General features: G+C 36.6%; 1 protein-coding gene across 2 annotated transcripts; it reads right to left on the bottom strand.

Moving 5' to 3' along the window:
* Window positions 1-464: 464 nt before the first annotated feature.
* frmd6 (FERM domain containing 6) lies at window positions 465-26,728 on the bottom strand. 2 transcript variants are annotated; one of them, XM_089117190.1, is made up of 15 exons: window positions 26,315-26,728; window positions 11,609-11,943; window positions 11,089-11,179; window positions 10,322-10,401; window positions 10,164-10,240; window positions 9,035-9,221; window positions 7,615-7,770; window positions 7,467-7,532; window positions 7,282-7,350; window positions 7,019-7,193; window positions 5,393-5,701; window positions 5,127-5,249; window positions 2,844-2,935; window positions 2,587-2,653; window positions 2,244-2,451 (listed from the first exon to the last, which is right to left on the bottom strand). In XM_089117190.1, exons 2-15 carry the CDS (start codon window positions 11,705-11,707, stop codon window positions 2,396-2,398), a joined length of 1,647 nt encoding a protein of 548 aa, XP_088973316.1. In that variant the 5' UTR covers window positions 11,708-11,943; window positions 26,315-26,728; the 3' UTR covers window positions 2,244-2,395. The 2 variants fall into 2 exon arrangements, with proteins under 2 accessions (XP_088973314.1, XP_088973316.1); XM_089117188.1 differs by lacking the exon at window positions 2,587-2,653 and having other exon boundaries at window positions 465-2,451; window positions 26,315-26,726.
* Between the last annotated feature and the right edge of the window lie 264 nt (window positions 26,729-26,992).

The following is a 26,992-nucleotide window of genomic DNA, read 5'->3' as shown; positions in this document are numbered from 1 at the left end:
GGTAATTGTAAGAACTGTTTATCAGGGTAATAGACCTTATTCAGGGCAGCGCCATGACAGGTATGAAAGTGAGGCTGTGAGGTACAGACTTACCGTGTTTCCAACGGCATCCGCTGTAAAAAGCTGAATAAAGCTCCAAGATTACTTACAATTTTCCACAGCTTATATTGTCGGGAGTTTTATGACAACTAAAATTTCTTGGAAAGATATTTTTCCAGTGTTTCATGAGCAGAACAAAACGAAAACACATTAAATAACAGTACAGCCCATTGAAGAGAAGCATGTCTATCCCTCACAGCCTTGCTTTCATTCTCATTAAAAATCAAAGATGGCGCTGTAACCAATAATAGTTTATGGTGTAATTCATAACCATCATCAGACAAGGAACGAATCATGTGATGTTAAGGAGCACTTATAAAGTACATTTTGTATTATTATAAATGCTGCACATAAAACTGGACAGATTTAATTACAAATGAAGGTACCTTTTATTGCAAACATTGGTGGACTTTGGCACCTGCAAGGCACAGAATACACTTTCATGAGAGAACAGAGTCGAATGGGTCTACAGAGTCAAATGGCTTTCACATAGGAAATTCCTTTCACAGAAAGGACAAAGTTTAGCTGCAAACATAAAGGGTAAACAATACATGGAGTCCACATGTGATCGGCTGTTATCTGCAAGTAGAACCGATGCAAGTTTTCAGTCACCATGAAATCCCACAGCAACCAAAATTATTAGAAAGTTTGGCTCTCTCAGATTCACCACTGCTTTTCACAGGGGAAGGAGAGATGAATGTGAAGACGGGTCAGGGCATCTATATTTCCTGTACTCGTGTTCAGCAGAACGCACATGCGCATGAGCTTTTAAGTGCTGTTCATTCAAAGCATTTCATACCACCCATGCAAAGAGGAGCTTTTAACTAGAAGTGGGTTTCCATATCTAAATGCACTGATCTATGCAAATTCTTCATGTTTAGTGTCTTCCTCCCCTACCGTTCAAACACACACTCTCTTTCTTGTTCAGATGGAAGATGGATATAAAGTTTGTAATACTGTCTCCCGTTAACAGCTTAATACTGACAGGCAACACACCATTAAAACACACAGCAGTCATTCTTTATAAAACTATATAATAAAGACAAACTTCCAGTTAGACAAATAAACAGTCAACAGACAGATAAAGAAAATGGGAACCTCCAAAGGAAGGTCTATGGAAGACTTGACCCGATCAGCATCAGTATCAGCTGTGTGCAAACGTCTCTGAATCAAAAAAATCCCATCAGTCATTTATCCTGCGGGGCGGCACACCCCGGCACTGGGCCCTCTGATTATGATGCTCACATGATTGCGGTGGCCACAATCCCAAAAAGTTCATTAGGTTTAGTGTTATTCTGGGAGACAAGACTGGGGCGTTTCCTTAGAAATGAGGGTGGAAGTAAACAGGAGTGCAGAAACTTTCGGGTTTTTTTGTTCTGAGAACCTGCATAGTGGATTCAAGGCACAGAGGGTTTATTTATTTAGGGCAACACACACATATATACATAAACACATTTTTGGAAACTTTGGTAAGGCAGCTTTTTCTAGAGTTTAGTATTTTGGCATTAGGATGGTACAGATTCTCTTGCTTGTTTTGAATACACGTCCAAACATGTGTACTAAATGACCTTAAATGGATAGTTCACCCAAAAATGAAAAATTCTGTCATCATTTACTCACCATAATGTCATTCTAGACCTGTATGGCTTTTTTTCTTATGTGGAACACAAAAGAGACATTTAACAGATTGTTTACGCTGCTCTTTTTCATATAACAAAATTAAATTGTATACAGGGCTGTCAAACTCCTAAAAATATGGCAAAAGTACTAGCATCAATTCATAAAAGGTCTATAGCACACAAGACTACTTTTATGATGCTTTTCCATTCTTGTTCATTGTAACAGCATGGTAAAAAGGCAACCAACAGAGTCATCCGAATGTCTCCTTGTGTGTTCCACAGAGGAAAGAACGCCAACTTTGTAACAAAGTGAGAGTAAGAAACTAATCACTTAATTTCTGTTTTCCCTTCAATAACATCCTGTAATCCGTCATTTGTTCTGGGGCTCTTTTCAATGCTCTCTGCGTTACACCACAAACTCTGGTTCTGCTTCAGTGGTCATGTGGTCTGTGGTCAGATCCTCTCTGTCCAGATCCAGAGAGAAATACTTGCTGGTTCTCTTGATGGGAAACGTGTGCTGGTTATTCCGGATCCCGGCACACTGATCTGCAAGTCCCTGGTACCCACAGCTGACCGGGTCCCCGAGGTCTGGCTCGCATCCGAACGTATAGCTATGTGCGGTGTCCTGGCAAAGCTCCGCCCACTCCTGACAGTTCCTCTGGAACAGACGAACGTCGTCAAGCGATTGGCTGTGGCGGTCTGTGGAGCTCTGGCCCTTCCTGCCCATCGCCGTCTAATTAAACAAAGACAACAAAACCCACGTCAGCACGCAGGAAACCAACAAGCCGCCTTAAAACACAGAAATCGCAGACTACACTAACTCTCAACTAACCCTAAAATCTCAGAGAGCGGTTAGCTGTACACTCACATGAATTCACAGATGAGAAACGACAATGCTGTTGTTTGGTGTAGGGTAAGGCTGCCCTAAACAAATACTGTTAAGAGGAAGTGGGGTTACCAGCACTGTTAAAAGAGATTACAGAATTACTCAACAGAAGAATGATACAGCTCAAAATGCAGAGTTGACGTCCTCAGGTTAACTTCAGTGGTGGAGAGCTTGACACAGTGCCGTTCAACAGTGGTTACGCATTGAGTGTTTGTGTGTGTGTGTGTGTATAGTTGCACCTGAGGGAGACATTCGATGCTCTGGCCTCTCATTCTCACTATGGTCTCCGATGAGCTGGATGTGGAAGAAGCGACTTCCTTCACCACTAACCCTGAAAAGCACAAACACATACAACATACATTAACATAATCATTCTCTCTCATTCCACCATTTGAAGTTTTAGTAAGTTTTGAAGTTTAGAAGCAAAATTAATAGCTAATAAAACTGCCTTTAAGCCTTTCTCAATTAAGTTTAACACTGCTTGAATTTGGATTCTCACACTTTTTGACCAGTGATTTCCTTTGCACTGTAAAAGTTGGAATTTATCACTGTCCAAAGACTTTTCCAGGTCTGGGAATCGTCATTTAAAAGTGTCCTACATACCGCCATGCCCTTCATTCCCCCTGGGAACTTTGGCACTGAAAGGTCATACATCGACAAGCTACAGCTAATGCTGTAGAGATGACACAGCTTGTATTTACACACCTGTCAGCAACAGGTGTGGTCGTTACACCTGAACCCACTAATTAAAAGGAGTGTACTGTATTCTATTCTTGGCACTGTGGGTAAATCTCACAAAAACACATCCAGGTCACGTTTCACCCATCAAAAATGCTTTTAGGACAATCGCATTGCGATCATTTGCATCATGGTGTGTGTTTGTGTATGGATATATATAGGGTAGAACAGGGCTAAAGGCACCGTGGGGGAAAAGGCACCTTTGATTTTATTTTCCTCTAAACCACTAGATGGCATAAAAACATACCGCAGCACTTTCCAAAACATCCGCTTTTCAAAATGCACATGGAAATTTGTCTGATCTTTGACCCGATCACGGGCAGTTGATTCTGCTTTAATTTGATCTTGTATTTGATGTTTTTTTAAATGTTGTAGATTTTAGGAGCAAATGAGAATCGATAAAATTAGTATTATGAGACAAAGGTCGACTTAATGGTTTTCAGTTTTGTTCTAGATAATATAAATAAAATGGAAGAATATGTAAAAGAATGGTATTTGCATCTGCCGTCAGGGCGAAAGGCACAATAATTAACATTAGAAATATCTGGCTTTTCCATGAGAATTATCTGACTTTTCCATTTGTTGATATGTCATGGTTTTTTTATATGACATGGTATATATATATATATATATCATATGATAAAATTTGAAAAAGAATAATTTATTGTTACTACTGTAAATTTATATTAAATGTTTAAGGGATATACTTAAGTGCTTTCAGAATCTTTACTTTTTGAAATAATTTAGTTTCTTTATTTTTAAAATATATTGTTATATTAAGATATTGCAATCACAGTACATTTTTTTATTCATCAAAATAAACAGAAGACTGGCTTAACTTGGCTAAAGTGGTAGTTTTGAACAAGTTTTAGCTTATTAAAAATTAGACATTATTTTAGCATAAGTATTTGTATAAATACCGTGTGCCTTTTGGCCCGTACTGGTGAGCCTTTTGCCACGTGTGTGGAGTAAAATGCCCACCTTGCCACCTCATATATTTATAAGATTTTTAAACAAATAAACCACTTTTATATATTTATATATTTTTATATATTTTATACACTTATATATTTTTTTTTATTTTCACACACAATCTATTGTTCATCAATGTTAAATACAAACATATATATTTTTTTTCTGCATTATACTGTGTATATATTTAAAAAAAATGCAGGAAAAAAAAAAAAATATATATATATATATATATATTTATATATATTTTTTTTTTTTTTCTGCATTATATATATATATATATATTACTCAACATTTGAAGTGGATCAAAACCTTTCATCAAAGTTATACATTAATTTTGAACAATACTCGTTATTGTCTTAGATCAACTTTGATCAACTTTTTTGATCCACTTTAAACCTGACTACTTTATACACTTTATATGCACATTTGATCAAAATTACAATATTACCAGTAATATAGTGATTTCAATTGAATTTAAAATAACCTTTTCTATTTCAATGTTTTAAAATTTAATTTATTCCGATGATATCAAAGTTGAATTTTCAGCATCGGCCTTCAGTGTCCCATGATCCTTTAGAAATCATTCTAATATTCTGATTTGATAATAAGAAGGAATGTTTCTTGAGCACCAGAGTTAAAAACAGTTGAGCTGCTTAATATGTTAGTGGAAATGGATAATTCTTTTGATTAATAGAAAGTTCAAAAGAGACGGCGTTTATTTAAAACAATAGTTTAACAATGTCAGATTATTAACGGTCACTTAATGCATCGAGCCTAAACTATTAACATAAGATAACCTGCATCCATACCGGAGCATCCGTTGTTCTGTGCTGACAGCATGTCCTCAGTAATGTGGATACACAGTTCCTGGCTGAGTTCTAAATCATGTAGATCTTCACATGTTTTTGGATCATCAACCAGCATCTCAATCTCTTAAGGAAAACACAAACAAAGACTTGATCAATGCAGCCATTTAATCATACAGCATTTATTATTGATACCGTTATTACTAATGTAATGAGTCTTTGAGTTGCAATTAACTGGGAGGAAAGCATCACATTTAACTGTCTCCTACCGTCTTCATCCAGGCAGTGCTCCTTGCTGCTGCTCTCGATGCCAGACGTGTGTGTGCTGGCATGACTGGCGTTGGAAGACGAGTGTGTTCTCAGCGGTCGGTGGGGTGTGTTTGTAGGGGTTCGGAAACTGTCGGTGTCGACGCCGGATGTGCGGGAGCTGCCATGACTTGTGGTGGAGTGTCGTGAGAAGGGATTGGGTCGTGACGTGCTGCCAGCACTGCTGCCGCTGGCACGTGAACGCTGCTCCAAATGATCCATGTCCGCCTCCAGAGCATCACTGATATACGACTCCCTGTACTGCTTCTTTTCTGAGAACACACAGGTTAACAATGTCAACCATATACTCCAGGACCTTTGTAAAACAATAATAATTTCATGACAAAAAAAATTCATGCTGCTGAGAATGACTTTTAATATTCATTATCTTGTGTCACGTGTGTAAAGTCAGGTAATTGCAGTGTTATTTAATTGTATTAATATTTTGAATTCGCATTTATTGTTGTATTTTTAGTTTTCATGATCATTTTATTTTTAGCTATTTGGTTATGTCATTTTTATTTATTTATATATAAATATTTTATTTCAGTTTTAGCTTTTAAATTGTACTTTATTTCCAGTTAATCATCAACTTAAAGGGATAGCCCACAATGAAAATTCTGTCAGTACTTACTCACCTTCATGTTCCAACCCTGTAAGACCTTCGTTCATCTTCGCAAAACAAATTAAGATATTTTTGATGAAATCTGAGAGCTGGATCACTCCTGCATACTAGTCCATAGGCTTCATGAGGAATTGAAACTTGCCGGCTTTGAAAAATTATTAAAGACATCGTTAAAACAGTCCAAGTGACTATAGTGGCTCAATCTTAACTTTATCAAGCGACGAGAACACTTTTTGTGCGCAAACCAATATATTATAATGATTATAATTATAATGAATATTCAAATATTCATTTCCTTCGCTCTGTGCCTTGAGTCAGGTTACTAGTTCAACAGCATATGATCTGTTGTTGTACATCACAAGCATCACACACATGACCAGCGTCGGCCAATAGTGAGCCTACGTGTGACGTAGCTCTACGCTATCACACTATTTTAACTGACTAGAGGCCCATTGAGAAGGAAGTGAATATTTGAAAAAAAGTCGTTATTACATGTTTGTTTTTGCGCACAAAAAGTGTTCTCGTCGTTTGATAAAGTTAAGATTAAGCCACTGAAGTCACTTGGACTATTTTAACGATGTCTATAACTTTTCGAAGCCGGCAAGTTTCAATCCCTCAAGAAGTCTATGGACTAGTATGCAGGAGTGATCCAGCTCTCAGATTTCATCAAAAATATCTTAATTCATGTTCCGAAGATGAAAGAAGGTCTTACGGGGTTAGAACAACATGAGGGTGAGTAAATACTGACAGAATTTTCATTTTTGGGTGAACTATCCCTTTCATTTCAAAATTTTGTTTACTTTAAGTCTTTCAACTAGATCAATTATATTTTATTTTATATTTACAGTATTTGCCAATAAATTATGGTTGCCTTATCTGTCTGTATAACAGATTTCATGTACATTCCAAATATTGTGCAATAAGAAATGTTCCTGTTACTGTTTTGTGCATATTTGCAAGATACCTTCATTTTCCTCTAGTCGCCGAACTTGTTTCAACACAGGCTGTAGGTTCATATACAATCTGTGGCTGTTGCTGAGCAGCTGCAGGAGGTGTCGTGAACGCAGAGGACAGCCTGTGTAGTAGATGAGCTTCCTGGCTGAAGGCAAACCATCGGGAAGAATCTCAAACCTCTTCCCCTGCGGAAAGGAAACGAGTCAAAGGTTGATTCGTCTGAAATGTGCACTTCACCTTTAAATCCTACTAATAAAGTACTGTAATACTGACCACAAACACCAGTTTTCCCACATTGGTCCAGGGAAAATCATATAAGAGTTGCCTGACAGTTCCCACATTCTTACAAAAAAAAATTGAAACCATCACAACATAGAAATGCACAATATATTCGAAAAGAGCAGTATTTTATTCAGTTTGCTGTGCAATCTCACCGAGTAAGTGTTCAAACAGCATACCTGGAAAATCTGAATCCCACGTAAGGTCAGTCCCAGTGATAGAGAGGCCTCTAACTCTTTCTTATCCTGACAGAAAGAACATTTTTCACTATGTTCAAAATCACACTGCATGTGCACTTACACAAACTGTCAATAATTCTTCTCTGACCTTGTAAAGGCGATAATAATGAACAGTCACGTCGTCCAAGAGCGCTGCTTCCTTTATGTACTTCAGCTGGGCCTCTGATGCTGTAAGGGCAAACTGTTCTTTGTGCATGTTTGGAATATGACGGAGAATATAGTCACATCCTCGCTTAGAAATTACCTAGAAAAGAGAAAACCAAAAATAATATAGAAATATTTATTATAAAAAAATAATAAAGCGCACCTTTTGACTGATAAATTTACCGGTACGTGACTTTCCCGGTATGGTTGATAACTGCATTTAGATTTTTTTAATAGAGATTGCAGTATTTTTGATCTGATCAACGTAATAATAATAATAATAAAGTATATTAACTAAAGAATTATTATTTTAGTTTATTAGTTATTATTAGTCTATTAGTTTTCCATGACTTTGTGTTTTAATATTATGGAAATTAAAATCTTATCAATTTAAAAAATAGTTACTTGCCATTGGTTCAGTAACTTTGTTAGGAACATTACAAAATTGATTTTTTTAATCAAACTAAATGATAGTCTGACTCTGACATAAATCACATAATATTAAAGAAATGTAATACTTACACCAAGAAACCTAGATGTCAAATTGTTTTTTTAAGCAGTTTAACAAAGAAAGTTAGCCTAACCTTACCAACAGCATCCCATAAGGAATTATTGTGTATTTTCTAACCAAAATATATTTGAAATATATACTAAATGTGTTGTAACAGTGCAGCTCAACGTAAATATATTTAGTTTCAACCTTCATGAACCAAAATATATTTCAAAATGTATTTGAGGGGCAAGAATACATTTCTAATCTTACAATAGCCTATATTTATGCTAAATGCAAATGTAGATGGAATAGCCTACTAGAGATCAAAACGATCAAAAAAGATTTCTAATTTAATAATGAAAAAAAAAGCAATATATTGTATATATACATATTAAATCATTAGAATTTGTACAAATATATGCAGATATAATCCTAGTTGTCAGGCTTGGCTACAGTGATGTCCCTGAACACGAATGAATATCCTCAGCAGTGCTGTCAGCAGTCTCTGTGATCTGCACAGCCTATCTCTGACTGCACCATCCTGCAGAGAAGGAGCGCCTCACACCATGTGTGTCCAGATGATAGCACAGCTCAGCAAGCCTGAAGCTAATGCACCAAAGATTCTGTCTAAAAGCTTTCAACTATTTTTAACATCAATCCCCTACATGCACTGATAAATAAAACATTTTTTGTTGTTGTTGTTGTCGTCTTTACAAAAAGCTCTATTCAATGTTGCTGAATATTTAGGGACAACACAGTGCAGCCCATAAACCACACACAGAGGGCGGTCGGCGCAAACACACGTTTAACAAGCTTGATCAGCATAATGATTCATCAGGAAGTAGTTTAATGGGGTGCTGTGCAGACTTACCCAGGAGGGGAAATAAGCTTCTGGCTGAAAATAGGCACCAAAGTGTTTGTTCCGTTTGAAGTTTCCCAGGTCAGCCTGCAGCGCAAATGCAGCCAGAAGGAAATAAGCCTCTTCTCTCTGGATGCACTGAGACTGCAGTACCTGCTTCCGCAATTGCCAGTAGTAATAATACCGTGCCATGCGATCGCTAAAACAGATATAGAACGCATATAGAACACATTCAGTCATTTTTCTAATTATAATTTTGAATGTAAACACTACCGTTTAAAAGTTTGGGGTCAGTGTGATTTATGCTTTTGAAAGAAGTCTTTTATGTTCACCAAGGCTCCATTTATTTGACCAAAAATACAGTAAGCATTACAATACATTTTTTTATTTAAATTGTAATATATTATAAAATGTAATTTATTACTGTGATGGTAAAGCTGAATTTTCAGCATCATCATTCCAATCATCAGTGTCACATGATCCCTCAGAAATCATTCTAAATTGCTGATTTGGTGCTTAAAAACATTTCTTAATATTATCAATGTTGTAATATTTTTGTGGAAACCTTCATACTTTTTCCCAGAATTCTTTGATGAATAGGGCTGTCAAACGATTAATCGCGATTAATCGCATCCAAAATAAATAATTGTGTTTACATAATATATGTGGGTGCACTGTATAATTATTTTATATATATATATATATATATATAAATACACACACATGCTTGTATATATTTAATAAATATTTTCATATATATACTGTATGTAGATTTATATATAATTTATATTATATAGAAATATAAATATTTTATATAGAAATAATATTTTTTTCTTAAATATTCATGCAAGTGTGTGTATTTTTATACAGTATATACAAAATAATTATACACAGTGTACCCACATATATTATGTAAACACAAACTTTTATTTTGGATGCAATTGATCGCGATTAATCGTTTGACAGCCCGATTGATGAATAGAAAGTTTAAAAGAATATATATGAAATTTTATTTCTTTTGTAACAATGTATTTGCAGTCACTTTGGATCAATGAAATGCATTCTTGCTGAATAAGAGTACTAAAGGAATCTTACTGACCCCAAGCATTTGAACAGTAGTGTAGATGTGTAGATGTCTCACCTGATAAGTCTTCCATTTTCAACATAATACTGTGCTCTGAAGTGAACAATCATTGGAGGTCCAAACTGGTCAATTCCCTGTAGTTGGTAAGAACTCTGTCACAGTGTGCAACAACAAAAAATTTCTCCCAAGAAATTCAAACTCTGTTTGCATGATACCTTGCTGGCTTCCCGTTTCCACTCTTTTGGACAATATTTTGACAGTTTCTGTCCCAGTTCCATATATATATGTTCATTATCTAGGAGAAAAAGCAAACTTAAAATACACAGAAATGCACATGCATTTAAGACTTTAATGTTTGTGTATATATGTACTGGATAACGTGGGAAAATAACAAACATCCAGTAATTAACTACAACAAAATAAACCCTGACAGGGTGATTGAGACCCCAATGCAAAGTAAAAAAATAAATTTAAAAAAAATGCAATAAAACTGGCAAACCATGTGAAATTTCAAAAATAAAGGAATAAATTGACAAAAAATTTGAGTATTTGATATAGACCATTTCACAAGATGTAAACAACACTGGTCCAGAAGCACTTCCTGTTTCAGTTTGTAACTGTTTTCTTTATTTCACATGTAAAGAAAACATCTTAAAGATGTTTGTTTAACTTTTTGATTCAGTTTTAAATGTTCTGTTGGTTGTATTTTATCCCAGCTTTTATGTAGCATTAAAAAACTGAAACAGGAAGTGCTTCTGGACCAGTGTTGTTTACATCTTGTGAAATGGTCTATAGATATATATTTATAGATATATTGTATATATTTATAGATATTTATTAAATATTTGAGTTGAAATGGTATTATCATGAGAATAAAGACAACACAAAGTGATACAATAGACCTGAAACGCTAAGCATGGCAATATCCATGAGGAAAACAGTTCATAAATCATAAGTGTGTGTGTCTGTGCTTGTGTCTTACTCTGAATAACACTGAGGCCAAACAGATGACAGTCCTTCAATCTAAGCAGATCACAGACCTGCACCAACAACTCCTGACACACAGTCTTAACCTGAGAGAGAAGAACAAAGAAAGTATGAGAGATCACCTTTATTACCGAGAAAAAGGATATAGTGTGTGTTTTTAAGTTGCGGAACAGGTTTAACTTTTCAATGGAATTTTATTCATATTCTTTTGATGTCGGTAATAGTACTAAAAAACAGCTTCTCAAACTCAATCAAAACATGAAATTACTCAACAAAAATAGATCTCTATTTTTACAACATTTAATAGTGATCCGGAAGAGCTCAAGATGCTCCTTGTGGGATGCAACATCAGAGCGGGACCCTAAATGACATGTTTAGAGCATTGTCTATCAAAAACAATCTTTGTATACGATTAAAATAATTGCCACTTTTTATGAAATCATGGGAGAATCTGTGCTTTACGAGCAATCACCAATAGGGTGTGTGTGTCATTGAGTGCATGGAATTGTACTTACACTGACTATTACATTGAGTGTTTCATCATTCGGGAGGAACACACACACACACCGGCGGTCCTGCATCGTCTTGTTATTGTGGAAAGACAGTTTGCTCATGTTTGAGAGGCTGCAGCCTGTAGATTCGTGCCCCTCACTGGAGCTCCACCCCTGAGCACCTCCCAGTCACAACGGGATCAGATAATTGAGACACACACATAAAAAAAAAAACATCCACACGCACACGATCCTGCGACCAGAGAACTTAAACCACACAACTGTTTCAAAGCAACAGTTTTTCCTGCATCAACACACAGTCACACCACACCAACACACAGCAGATCCACCGTCAGACTCTGAAATAGATAGAAAGACAAAGATAAATGATTTTAACAGGAGCACAACCAGAAACATCATGCATACTGGCAGGCAGCTCTCCAAATATTTCACCAAAACATCACGCAGCTATAATCTACAGGATCTTGAAGGGAGCACATAAGACGAGATAAATCTCTTTATAATAATAATAATAATAATTCGTTACATTTATATAGCGCTTTTCTGGACACTCAAAGCGCTTCACATAGAGGGGGGGATCTCCTCAACCACCACCAATGTGCAGCATCCACCTGGATGATGCGACGGCAGCCATATTGCGCCAGAACGCTCACCACACACCAGCTTTCTGGTGGAGAGGAGACAGTGATGAAGCCAATTGGTGTATATGGGGATGATTAGGAGGCCATGATGGACAGAGGCCACTGGGCAAATTTGGCCAGGATGCCGGGGTTACACCCCTACTAGTGTTGGGCGATATGCTCCATTTTCATATCGTCCTATAGTCAGCCACGATATTATCGTGAGGGGGCGGGGCTAACTTATTTGATTATTAACTTGATTATTTAGCCTACTCATTAATTTGCTTGTTTTATTAGCCTACTTCGTTTTATATATATTTTTTTATATTTTTATTTTTTCTATTTTGCTAGCAAAGGTGGAGTGTTTATTAATAGGATCAGGTTATTTCCTGGTATAGTGAGGTAAAAAAAAAGAGATCCTAATCCTTTTGTTTGTCAACGGGAAATTTACGGACACATTAGCCTATCCTCATGCCGTTACATGCAGCATTTTGACTAGGGTCTATTACTGCACGAGATGAAAACACGTTTTAATAATTTCTTGGGTCAGAAAAAGTCGGAGTTTGCGATATGTGCCCCCCTACCAGTGCGCTCTCTGCGCACTTCAGTAAGCACGAAGTACGCGGGTTAATGTGTCTTAAATGCCGATAGAAACAAGAGCAAGGGCCAAACGTCTAGCTGAGTCGATCGGTTTATGACTTGACTCTGATAAAGGAAACGTTTACATGACCACATGCATTGTCAAGTTTATTCAACATAATCAGGTTAAGAACGTCGTCGCATGTAAACGCGCTCAATCAATGAAAGTGAAAGTAAAAACGGACTGCTTTCGGCATCTGCATTAACGCCGCGTTCCCTCAGAGACGACGATGATAACGGTAACTATAATACTATTTTAGTGATATTATTATTAATACTATTTAGTAATTGTATTGTTTTTAGTGTTAGTGTCATTAAACGTTTTGTTAATGTGTTACGGAAACAAAGACGAACAACGATGCCTTTTTCATCTTGGATCTGTAGGAAACTGAATTTTGCGTCTGTTAAAACGAGCACACTTGATAATTTGTGAATGGATCACCTTGCAATTAAATTTTAATGTGGGATGTTTTTAGTCTGTTTTAAAAACATTCTCATAAAGTGTGAAAAGTGTGTAATAAACATAAAGTGTGTTGTTGCAATTGTTAAGGTGATGTCGTTGTAAATTTAGGGCAAGGCAAATTAATTGTAGTTCCTAATATTCATTTAATAACAATACTAGCTTTATAATAATAACAATAGCCTAATAATAAAAATTTAATACATTATGATAAAACGAGCCAATTATCGTATTGATATCGTCAAAGGCATCTGCCATCGGCGATATGTCAGACTATCGTCGATACACGATACTATCGTCTATCGGCACAACCCTAACCCCTACTCTTTCGAAAGACATCCTGGGATTTTTTATGACCACAGAGAGTCAGGACCTCGGTTTAACGTCTCATCCGAAGGACGGTGCTCTTTGACAGCATAGTGTCCCCATCACTATACTGGGGCGTTAGGACCCACACAGACCACAGGGTGAGCACCCCCTGCTGGCCTCACTAACACCTCTTCCAGCAGCGACCTGGCTTTCTCAGAAGGTCTCCCATCCAGGTACTAACCAGGCTCAGCCCTGCTTAGCTTCAGTGGGCAACCAGTCTTGGGCTACAGGGTGATATGGCTGCTGGCCGTGTCTTTAATCACAAAACAGAAAACTAGGAAAGCTGGAGAGTTGTGTGTACATTCGACATGACAAAACTCACATTCTGCACTCTGCATTTATATCTGTGTAGAAAACATAGTGCACTACAAATTTGACACTTCTTTGCCATTTTATTGCTAATTTTGAGCATTAGAGCATCTTTTGTCAAGTATAATGTACTGTCAGCTAGTCATAAAGCTTAGCTTATAAACATTAAAGTTACTGTCCATGATAACTGTACAAATAGAGATCCCTCTTAACACTGCTGCTAAGAAATAAACGCACAGACATGTAATATTGATAAGTGTTGAAATTATTTCATTTTCTCTTTTTGTAGATTAAACAGATTCTGCATAACACGGCAAACGACATTCGATATTACTGACACTGAATCTGTCAGCACTGACACTATTTGACAAGATGATGTCATCACTGTTTTCTGCAGAGCTGCTTTATAGCAGAATTGGGCTAATTTAATAATTGATGATCTTTACAATGGAACTGAACTGACTTCAGCTGAACAATGACACTTTTTTCTTTTTAGAGCTGCATTACAGTCAGATTGAACGATGTCGATGTTTGCATTATTGAATCATTATTTGAACTTCTTTGAAACAATCTGTATGAACGCTATAAAATAAAGGTGACTTGACAAACATGAATAAGCCAAAATATTGTTATTCATCAGGCCAAGTTACTTTTTTCAACAGTCTAGTTTCTACAGAGTAGTTTTGCGTTTTAAGTTCTCACCTGAGGTCACAAACTTTAACTCATGTTCGGATTCAAAGACTCCCTCAGTGATTTTAGATATTGGGACAGAACATCTGCCTACACAGACACGAAACACTAGAAGACTGTCATCTCACTATCTCTGTCTCCATCAGTCTCTGTGATATGAGCACATCTCAAATTATTACTAATGTGCCACATATCAAATTTGAAGGAGCATTACATGTTATTTTCAACATATTTCCTTAGTTTATATAAACTAACATTTGCATAATTATACTTAAAGGATTTGTTCACTTTAAAAAAAAAAAACTTTTGCTGATAATTTACTCACCCCCACGTCATCCAAGATGTCCATGTCTTTCTTTCTTCAGCAGAAAAGAAATTTCATCAAAAACATTGCAGGAATTTTCTCCATATAAATGGACCCCAACCGTTTCAAGGTCCAAATGAGAGTTTCAGTGCAGCTTCAAAGGTCTTTAAATGACACCAGACGACAAACAAGGGTCTTATCAAGCGAAACGATCGGCCATTTAAAAAAAAAAAAAAAAAGTTTCAGTTTTATAAGCATAATATGCTCGCCTTACTCTGTTCTGTGATGCACGTTTGTGACTCTCCTGTTCAAACTCGTTCATCAAAATGAACGAATCTTTTTCAAGTCATTTCGTTAATTTCCTTCGTTGAATGAACCAAATGACTTGAAAAAAGATATATTCATTTTGATGAACGTTTTGGACATTTTGGACCTTCAACCGTTTGGTTCCCAATCCCATTAAAGTCCATTATATGGAGAAAAATCCTGGAATGTTTATCACAATCTTTAATTTCTTTTCGACTGAAGAAAGAAAGACATGGACATCTTGGATGACATGGGGGTGAGTAAATTATCAGCAAAAGTGTTTTTTTAAGTGAACTACTCCTCTGAGATCAAGTTGACATATGTTTAAATGCAAGCATAACGTATTAAGAATAGATTACCTTAAACCTCACTCTATGAAATAGACCAAAAATAAAAATCAACTTAATGGAAGCCAGTTTAGTCCAGGTTTTAGTTTTACAGCAGAATAAATAACTTCAAACATTACTTCAAATGTGGATTTAAATTATTTTCTTTAATAACGTTTTGTTTTTTCCTCAAGTATGCTGTCATTATTGCCCCACTAATTGATATTATAAAACGGTTAGTTCAAATCCTTGATTCTGATTGGTCAAGAGCTGTGCGTTACTTACGATAAAACACGCCAATGACCGCTTCACCCAACGGTTCTATTGATCGCTGCGCAACACTGCAGTTCTATGTTGTTTTTATTTGAGCGTTCATGCATTTTATACATTGGAACGATGTTGCTGTTCATGCTAAGGGACTATTTTTTCTAGCGGAAGGAAGACTTTTAGTTATTTTACTTCAAGAACGTTGCACTAATAAATAGTTTTTTACTTTAATATTGTTTGGCAACCGTTTTATAAAAGCAAAAAGATACTCGAGGCAAGTGCTGTATCGTGAATAAGTAACGGCTGAAGGGGTTGCAGGCACACCGCTTCGCGTCGTGCCCAACAACGCCCTTAAAATATTCTTTGTAGTTTGTGGAACTGCATACATAGCAATGACATTTTCTCAGCTCTCTTGGCTGGACTTTATTAAAGTTTTCTATTGTAATAATAATAAAATTAAAAAAAAAAAAAAAACGTAAAAAAAAAGGCAACATGCAAAATGGCGTAGCGAGAAGACCTTGCATGAGAGAGACAGAGAGAAAAGGAAAATGTGCAGAAGTCAGGAGAATTCCACCCAACATCTGCTTCTCATTCCAACAATAGAGGCCTTTGATTCTCTCTCTCTCTCTCACTCACTTACTCACACACACACACTCACTCACACTCTGCTGCCCTTCAGATGTGTAATGTTCATATGCATACATCAAATGACAATGACGTGGATTTTGGCTTTTCATATTATGGTTACGAGTTCATAAGGGATCAACTTTAACAGGTTTCTAGAAACATTGCATGCACAGTTGAAACTAAGCAGGGCAAACGGCTCCATAATGGCCATTAAATCCTATAATATATGACGTGACTGATTAAAGTTACATTTTGAGGCCATTCTAATCTGGCATTGCTGAGTAGGATGAAAACAGAATGGAAGAGAGGATTGCATTGTATGTGTGACGTTATGCGTGACGTTATGCATTTCTTTGCTGAAAAGGAAGGAGAAACTTCCTGGATTTTCTTTTTGAGACTAATAAAACCCACATATGTATAAAGGTTCCCGTCACAGACTGTTATAATTTGCTACAGTATTAAGGTCTATGTTACGCCTGTCATCCCTGTCATCCTGCTTTAACAGCTCGTTTTGCCTCAAGGGATCAAATCTTACCTTATCTTAAAAAACGACTGCTGAAGTGCTGGGCTTTAGCTTTTACAAGCAGTCTTACATCATCCACTGAGCCTTTACCTCTTGGAAACAGACAGAAAACCCCGATAGCAAAGTGAAGGAAATTTACTAAGAAACATCTAGCAAAAAAACAAAGCAACTAAGCAAGCATGGAAGAATGAGTGGTAAGGAAATGCCACCGATAGGTGGAATCCGCATGTCCAGACCTGCTCAGACACGGTTGGTCCACAGTTATTTAGTGTGATTCTAATCCCAGACACATTCCCCTTTTCCCATGCATTGAACTCTTTCTTCATGCCACAGTAGAGGACACAACCAGAGGAGTAGTCGGTCTTACGTCATCGGAATCTGTACACCTGTTATTAAATTCATTGTATAAAAATCATTGAGGAAAGCAGATATGTTCTACTTAAACATAACACACAAGATACGGAAAGCCTTTGAAAAGGGAGTGTTTAAAAATCACAGTCCAAAATAATAAAGGAGTAAAAAAGGAATCAGGAGTCAGTCAATAAAACCAGTGTAAACAGTCCAACTTGTGGTCATTTGATGTTTTATGCCAACTATGATACAGCTTTAAAACTGTTATTACTTATAGGGTGAATTCAGGTTGATAATTTGGGACACTTTTTGCCATTGGGAATAGTAGCAATGAAATGTAATGTGTTTTGCAATAATCCAGCTTCTAAATTAAATTTATGGCAAATAAAATAAAAGTAAAACTGAACAGATAGGCTATAGAATTTTTTTTTTTTTACTGTGCTTTGTAACTAACTATACAAAGATTTTGTTATGCAGCCTATTTTTATAATATAACAGTAGGCCTACGCTGTAAAAAAAGAATAAGAATAAAAATTAAAACTGAAAAATGAAGGTGATAATTAAAAATATTGTGCATATTTTATTAAGAATTTGTGGTTTAGTGTTCTATTGAAAATACTGAGAACAATTCACTAATAAAATCAAGAGATACATTTTCCTAATTTGTTTAAGGAAACATACACAGTTTTGAGGCTTGAATTGAGGAACTGATAAAGCTGATAAAATTAAGGTGAAAAAGGCTACCTATTTATTTTTTAAGAGAATTATCTCAATTATGCGGTTTTATTTAGACACCATTGTTAGTTTCATGCTTTGCACATGGCTGGAAATGGAGAGTAAATATTGAAATTAAGTTTTATTTAATGTGTTTCTGAGAAAAGGGAAACATCTGTTAATGTTTAATGTTCAGTTAGGTTTGACATTTGAAAGTTTCTATTATGGTAAAGTTTTGATGGTAACCATTGTGCAGAAGAGTGGGGCTTATAGTTAGGTTGTGAATAACTGCATGTATTAATACTCTGAAGCATGATGCTTTATTCATTGAGCAATAACTTTGCTAATGATAGTGCAATAACAAGTTTGTTGCTGTGCTAGCAGCAGTCTTTTATTAATATAACTCAAATATAAACAAAATATAAATAGTCAAATATAAACAGATCTCATTCACTTGTGTATTCCAGAATTTTGATGAGAATAAAGGACACTTAAATTAAACAATCATACTTGACAAAAAAATATTAAATTCATTATGTCATAGACTAAATATATTTTCATTGAATAATTATTTAATAAAAATGTAATAATTTTTATTTAGGGGATTTAACATGATTTCTTCAGGTAGATTCCATGAAAGAAATCAAACCTTAACTACTCAAAACAATTATGGTAACAATATTACACAATATTTTTTAAGTAAACCGCAGTATAAAAAAAATACAGGGTAGTAAAATGTATCCGATTCCATACTGTAATATCTTTGTCTAGATCAACCGTGGAGGGAGTAATGCGTATAGATGACTTTCAATATGACCTAATTTCAGGTTAAACCATTTTAAACCACACCTGTCAGAATAATTGCTGAAAAAAGATCAGAGTAATTTTGTGTGTGTGTGTGTGTGTGTGTGTGTGTGTGTGTGTGTGTGTGTCTTTGAGCATTAAGAGGTTTTTAATTAAAACTTTAAAAGACAAAATAAAAGACTACGTTACTTAGTCCTAATAAAAATCTCAATCTATTTCATGTAGCCTACCGTTTTCTTTTTTAAAGAAATTAATACTACTTTTACTCAGCAAGGATGTATTAAATTGATAAAAAGTGACAAAGACAAACAAGATAATGTTACAAAATGTTAAACATTATTAAATAAATGTTGTTGTTTTTAACTCTATTCATCAAATAATCCTGACAAAATGTATCTCAGTCTCCACAAAAATGTTAAGCAGCAACTGTTTTCAATGTAATGTTTTATTATTCAGCATATTAGAATGATTTCAGAAGGATCTTGTGAAACTTACTGGAAATTGGGGGCTAAAAATTCATCTTTGCCATCTCAATAACAAATGACCTTTTAGAAGATTTAGATTATCACAAAAGCTTTAGGCTATGTTTTCAGGTTGTTTTTAAGCCACCCACACTACAGTGCTGTGTGATAAAGTAATTCTAAGGCTATGTTTACACGGAAACGATTCTGACGAGAAAACGCAACGGTGGCGTTGCGTTTCCCTTTTCATTCTGTGTTTAGACGAGCGTTTTGGGTGGGAAATACGTGTGCATATGGTGACGCAAAAGTGTGTGAGCTCAATGTAGTATGCACTCCAGGCGGCTAGGTGGCAATGTGGAGCACTGCCACACAACGACACCAAGTCCGCACGCCTGCGTACAACCTTCACTGTCAACCAGTCTTTTGCGTTTTTACCCTTTACACGGGAACGCGGCGGTGAAGCGTTTTTAAGCTTTCCACTCTTAAAGGAGGGTGGTTTCACTTTTTTGCGTTTTTAAGCCCCAAAAACGCTGTCGCCATGTAAACGAAAGGCACATCCGATAAAATATTTTTACGTTTTCACCCACAAGCGTTCTCTTGTAAACAGGGCCTAAGTATATGGATCATCAGATTACTTAGACTTAAAAACATCTTTAAAAGTTTAAAAGTCAATGGCAGACTCCAGACTGTTAAACACAAAAGCGGCGGGCTGAATCTGGATAGGCACCAAAACAGTACCTTTAAAAAGGCACACTATGAAGGAATTTCATTTTTTGCCAAAAAGCGACTCCTAGAGTCGCTGTGGAGCACTTATATTTAATGTTACTGTCGTAACGCAGAGCGTCTTTGCACTCACAGCCTGATACCCCTTTGAAGCTGTTATATTAAGGTACACATCTTGCATAGTGTGCCTTTAAATAAGAGATCTAGCACTAAAATGTGTTTTTGAACTCAAGCTGAGCGCTCGTGTCCGCTGCTATCAGTGTTATGGATACAGTCTACTCTTGTGGCAGCGTGCGCGCAGTCTTCACTCAGACGCACTCTTCAATCTATAGTCGTTGTGGAGACTCTCTATTCATTCCGGTGAAAACACAAAATAAAATGCATACAAACGTGTCCCTGCTTGATATAGACTGTAACCACTGATGAACATATTCAGTTTTGATGAGAGAGAAAAAACCGACTGTACCTGTAACCTCTGACACGCTTGATAAAAGATTTACCACTAGAACATTAAAAAACTCAAACAAAAAATCCAGATTGATGCATTCATTAACGGGTTGAGCGGAGAGGCTCATTCTCTTTTTCTTTTCCTAGTCTCTTCCGACCGTGTTTTCTTTGCTTTTTCCATCGTCGAGTATCGCGTCTGAAATGTGCGCAAGTGTCTTCGTGCTTCATATGTTGTGGTTGATGTGTGTGACGTTGTTGCCGTAAAGCATGTCGTGATTCTCGCAAGATTTGTCGGGGACGCTGCTGGTCCCCCCCAAGCTTTACTACCAGGATGATTCGCCCTACTATGAGTTTATTTACCACTGAAATGACTTTGAAACTGTTATATTTAAAAGTAGGTAGAATTCTTGCATAGTGTGCCTTTAAGCAAGGCACTGAATCTAAAGAATTGTATAATTTTGTATACAGCCTCTTCACTGTTAAACATTTTTCAACAGATACAAATTCTATTCAAGCTCATTAATAATATTAAATGAGTCTTCACACATGACATGAGACTAATGTGTAACAATGCCTCCATACATAGAGCTTTTAGACAACAAACTCTGACACAAGGATGATGTTAACACAGCTGTTGGAGAGCCAGGGCAACACAAAGAACTACATACACACAACATTAAAAGGACTAGGATGCTGCACGTGCAATAACAACAAACCTACAAACAAAAGCAGTGTCAGCTTAACCCATCCAAGCGAGCCGGGACACTAATCCATCTTAACCACTCCTACACTGCAACTGAGACAGCCAATCAAAGTGCATGCTTTCTTTAAAAAGTGCATGCTTTAAAAAAAAAAAGAGTCAGGTCAGGTGGTGGGAGATAGGCCTACAGTTTCTTTAATCTCAATCTTGACAACCTTTTTTAGATAAAAAAAATAAAAGTTAACCTGGATTTTAATGTCTTTCTCCACAGCACTATTTAGGTGGCCTATCTAGATTCAACCTGACTGCAATCTTTATGTTCAGGGCCATAATAACCACTATAGACAATAAAGGGGGACAAGTCCCACCAATAATTAGAAATGGCCAAATTGTTCACAGAAGACGAGTGCGATTTCCAACACGTTTTATGCTCTATGATCTTCCAGTGCTGTTTCAGCTGTGTGCTCCTGTTCTATGGCTTATGGTAAATTAAGACCTGTCAACCTGAGCTCCTGGGGCCGGTTGCATAAAATGCTTAGACTAGTCTTAAAAGTTAGTCATCTCATTTTTTTTTTTTCCTTCAAGACTGGTGCTTACTTTATAAAGTCAGTTACATAAAAAGGTAGATCGGTCTCATTTGAATCAGAAAGTAAGACTGGTTACCTCCTTACTAATTTCTAGTGGTCAAATTAGTTCTTAGGCAGTGTGTCCACCAAAGCACTGTTAGCCAGGTGAAAACGCTAGAAGCTGTGGGCGCTTGAGAACGTTTTGGCAGCGTAGAGTTTTTTCCGTTGAGACGTTTCGTTGCTATGATACAGAATATCCGCAGCACAGTTTACTTTAAACTGATTTCGCAGATAATTTGTTTCATACTAAAAAAAATATTTTTCATCCATGTTGTTAGGTTAGCTCTGCTGGTTGATATCATTTTACAGAAAGAATGTTGTGACGGTTGGTCGGTGTGGTATTAGTGCCGCCCTGTGCACTGTGATTGGACGGCTGGGTAAAAAGTGACCGTGATGAGAGCTGCGTTTTATCCAAAGTTGAAAATTTTTCAACTCTCGGCAACCAGTAAAAAACGCTGTGCGCTCAGCACTTCAGTGTGGAAAAAAAAAACGCTCAGCACCTCGTTACGCTCATGGCGTTTAAAAAACGCGGCGCTCCCATAAACAATTGAAAACATGCGCCAGGCGTGTGGAAAAACGCTTTAGTGGACACACGGCCTTATGAGTCTCTTAACATAGCCTAGTGGCTAAGTTTATGCAACTGCAGATCATGCTCGAGCTGTAAAACAGTGTCTGATTGGTCTCTACACTCTATACGCCCATAAGTTTCCATTGGTTGAACTTTTAAATGACGTTGGAAATCACTGCGTAATGATCCCAGATGCCCTATAGCTTTAGCTTTAGCATGTTTGGTCTCATTTGAGACCAGCTGCTCTAAATAAAGATGTCAAGATATGTGATCTACTTATGGTTTACTAATGTTTCGAAGTTACAAACCAAAATGTGCCACAAAAAAAAAAAATGCACGTGTGGTGGCAGCGCTTTTTCATTCAAATGCTTACTTGGTATAGACCATTTCACAAGATGTAAACAACACTGGTCCAGAAGCACTTCCTGTTTCAGTTTTTTAACACTACATAAAAGCTGAGATAAAATACAACCAACAGAACATTTAAAACTGAATCAAAAAAGTTAAACAAACATCTTTAAGATGTTTTCTTTACATCTAAAATAAAGAAAACAGTTACAAACTGAAACAGGAAGTGCTTCTGGACCAGTGTTGTTTACATCTTGTGAAATGGTCTATAGTGTGGTCCCTTTTTCACGCTATGAAAATAGAGCACATCTAATATATCTGCAAATTGCTCTTAAGTGATGGTCATATTCATATCCACTGTAAAGCCAAGCTTCTAAACTTTAAAATGAAACCTATTTTGTGTTGATTAAGTAAGGTTGTTGAGTAAAGATAACTTATTAGCGCCCCCCACTTCGGATTTAGGAGGTTAAGGTTAACAATTAATTGATGTTTAATTTGAACTACGATCGATTATGAATTTATGTAGGCCTACATTGAAATCCCTAATTCCCTAGTTTCAGTTTGCTAGTATATTTTTTATTTAGGCCTATTTATTTTGTTTGTGTTCAGACCTCTGAGTTTTCATTCGATGTCAAAGCAACTTGTCCGTCGACCTGATTATGTTTACACTGATATTTCAGTTTGCTGTATTTATTTTGTTTGTTTAGAAGTAATATTTATGTCCTACATTTGGAAAATATCATTAAATTACGTTTTTAATGATGCGGTTAATTATTATAGATTATTTATTTTGTGTACATTCTGATCTCAGAAAAGTTTGTGCAACGTTTGCTGGCGTGACTGCTTTATGCACGCACTGTAGTGCTTAATTTATATTTTTAAATACTCATTATTATGGTTTAGTATTTCTCCCCTGACTACTCAACTAATGGCTAAAATGAACGACTAACAGTCGACTAGGAAAATCTTAGCCTATCATTTACATGATTCATAACTGAATGCGACAAGACAAGGAATGTTTTGCAATTTCAACATAGACATAAGAGTAAATGCATGCATATTTTAAAATAATATATGATCCGCAAATAGATTAAATTGATTACTTCATAATTAGACCTAGAATTTAATTTACCATTCTTATTTCTTTTACTCTATTCCCTTAAATCCCTTTCAATCCAAATTGTTTAATTCCATTAAATGAAAAGACCAATTATTTTGTTGAAATTCTTCTATTTACGCATATCCGAGTGAAACGGCTTCTCAAACAAGAATAAATGTAGGGCTTGATTTTGTCCATTTGCAACTAAGTGGATAGGTCAGGTCGCTATTGCTGCGACATCATGTGATTGACAGGTTTTCCCGCCCTCGTACCAGTAACACCTCAGAGAAAATATTAGATGTCACTTGTAACTTAAGATTGTTAATTATCATTTAAAATAAATATTCCTTTAAAATGTTTGAATTGTCCATTTTGATTTCATGGTGACCAAGTATTTTTAGAAACATTTCCAAGTCAATGTAATCAGATGAGCCATTTTCTCCAGAATCACGTAATCACACAGCGTTTATACACAACAGACAAGTTACACCAGAGAAGGCAGAGGAATCTTTAATCTCTGGGGAGAATTCTTTTTTTGAACATCTATTCTAGTTGCCTTCTGGCAAATACGACAAACACACCCACAAACACACTCACAAATGAAGGGCAGCTCAGCAAAGAAAACATCCTGAGGTTAAAAAAAAGGAAAGGAAAAGAAACAAAGGAGAGCAGAAAATACTTCCTGTCAACAAACCACCACAAACAAACACACAAGGCACATTTAACATTATGCCCAGCAAAACTAGACATCATTATTCTTCAGGGCATGGCATGAGAACACGCACAGGATGTGACTACATACCGACTCAGAAAAACCCGCATCTAACTAAACACACTGACGAATCTTAAATGACGAAGTTTGGCAGGCAGGATGGAATCCTAATCTAGGTAAAATCACAAACAATTTGAGATTCAAATGACGAAAAAAATTATCATAACTTGAGTGAATTTTGAGTGATCATTGAATACTTAAACCGCTTTAGTCCAGAGATTAAAGAAGCAAAACTAAACTATAGGCCAAGTCAAATATACAATTGATCAACAGCTTAAAATTTATTTAATCTCTCAATTAGTTATTGTCAAGGAGCCAATGGAACCGAGCCCCCTGGTGGTAAACAAAATGACTGCCGTTTCAGAGGTCTACAGTTCAACCTTACAAACCCATCAATGTGTAAAGCGCATTAAAGATTTTTAGTGCTTATAGAAAATCATTGTAACACAAGAGAGGATAAACGTGAGACCCTTAAATGCCGGTTGGTGTAGAGTTGCACTGGGCTAATATTAAACCCACCCTGACCACAAAGAGGAAATTGTGAACATTCCTGAATCCAGAAGAGACGAGGAGAGAGATTGGGAAAATAAGAATTAACTTTTCCGATTCATGTCCTAATGTGATGCATCACTTCCTGATTGTTCGGGGTCCCCATGTTGTACATGTAAAATTCTAACAATTAGCCTAAGTGATTGCCCTTCTATTTATTTTGGGAACAATTTGAACACACTTTTTTTAAAAATACAATAAATAATAAAATAGGCCAGTATAAAAATAAAATGACTTCTTACAATGTATACCAATCACAAAAAAATGCCTTCATGTATTCATGTTTAATATGTGAAATGTTTGAATTACCAAACTTAAATGTTAAAGACATTTTCTGAAACATTAAAAGTCTCGCAAAACTCAATAGCCAATATTTTAATATTAAGAATGTTTCTGAGACATAAAACATTTATCTGGGTCTCAGATCCCATACAGAAGTAGGCATGCCTATGATGCTCCAAAATGCAGTCTAGGTGGGCAGCACATAAGGTTTTGAGACACAGCCAAGGGTACTTATAACAGCAGACCCTAACTTGGCCAAACTCCACATTACCTCGTTGAACTGACTGGGTGCTATAAACCAACCCAAGTACCAACACATTAACATTACTCTAAAAATAGCCAGTGGATGCCATATTATAGTCTAGAAGTAGATTGATTTGAGCATTAGAAAGCTCTTACAAAAATGAAATGGTAATCATAGTTTGCCTCAAAATACTACAAACGATATCAACTAACGTTACCCTAGTGAAACAATGCTTTTAGAAATTGTGTCACTTTGTTGTGAAACATATTAGAAAGCAGTGGCTAATGCCAAGTCACCACAGTAATTACATTAACTGTAACGTTAGTAGCTGGCTTCTTGGTGTACACTATGGTTCGTTACCATAGTAAATTTACAAAGAGTGCAAACACACTGCTGTGTTTTGGTAAAGCTCCACCGTGACCGAATCTAGTGCGCGCGCATGTGTGCGTGAGTGTGCGTGATTTTGCGGGCCAGCGCTGCCACGTAGAATAAGTTGTTTGGGAAATGCAAGGAGACTAAACCCTCTGTACATCCTGACCGCCATACAGTTGAAATAATAAAGTTAAAATAACAAAACTCACCTTTTTGGTGGCGTTAGTTCTGCGTATTCCCAAAGTATTCCCAAACACACCTTCTTCCATGTAACTCTTGCTTTGACTCCTCAACCGCGCTCGCTAGTCTAGCACATAATCCCGAGCTGCGAACTCAACCCCATCGGGCTCCCCAACACTCACAAATCAAATATACATGTGGAGGGAATTTCCCAACCGTGTGTAGGAGGGGTGACAAACACAAAAGGAATCGGCCGGAAACGCTTCTGTTACACGGCGTCTCTTTCCCTCAATTTTTAAAAGCAACGCAGTGGTTGTGAAATCTTTGTGCGATTGAGGTGTTTACATTTAACCTAGCGTGTACGAAAGAACACCCCTCTGCAGCTTACGTTGGTAGCGTCCAAGGCTGCTCAACATACCTTTCCCTCTGCTTTCCCTCAGCCTGCAGAGGAGAGCCGATGAATCCTGATCCTAAAGCGAGGGCTAACTTTATGAATATTAATGAGGTGATGTAGACGTTGCTTAGTAACCCTCCCGGAGCGTCCAGTTACGTATTCATTTAATATTAATGAACCAAGCCTTCTCCATGAAACGATTTGTGTTGTGCAGCCAATCACGTAGGCGTATTAGGCAAACGTCACGTTACGTGATTAATATTCCTGAACTCGACGCATGCTGAGAAGATAGCCATAACTAGTTTGACCAACT

The sequence above is a fragment of the Pimephales promelas genome, chromosome 11 (genome assembly GCF_988280905.1).
Source record: "Pimephales promelas chromosome 11, fPimPro1.hap1.1, whole genome shotgun sequence".
Lineage (NCBI taxonomy): Eukaryota > Metazoa > Chordata > Actinopteri > Cypriniformes > Leuciscidae > Pimephales > Pimephales promelas.
The sequence above is the reverse complement of the archived record's forward strand: the minus strand, read 5'-3'. Positions and strand labels throughout refer to the sequence as shown.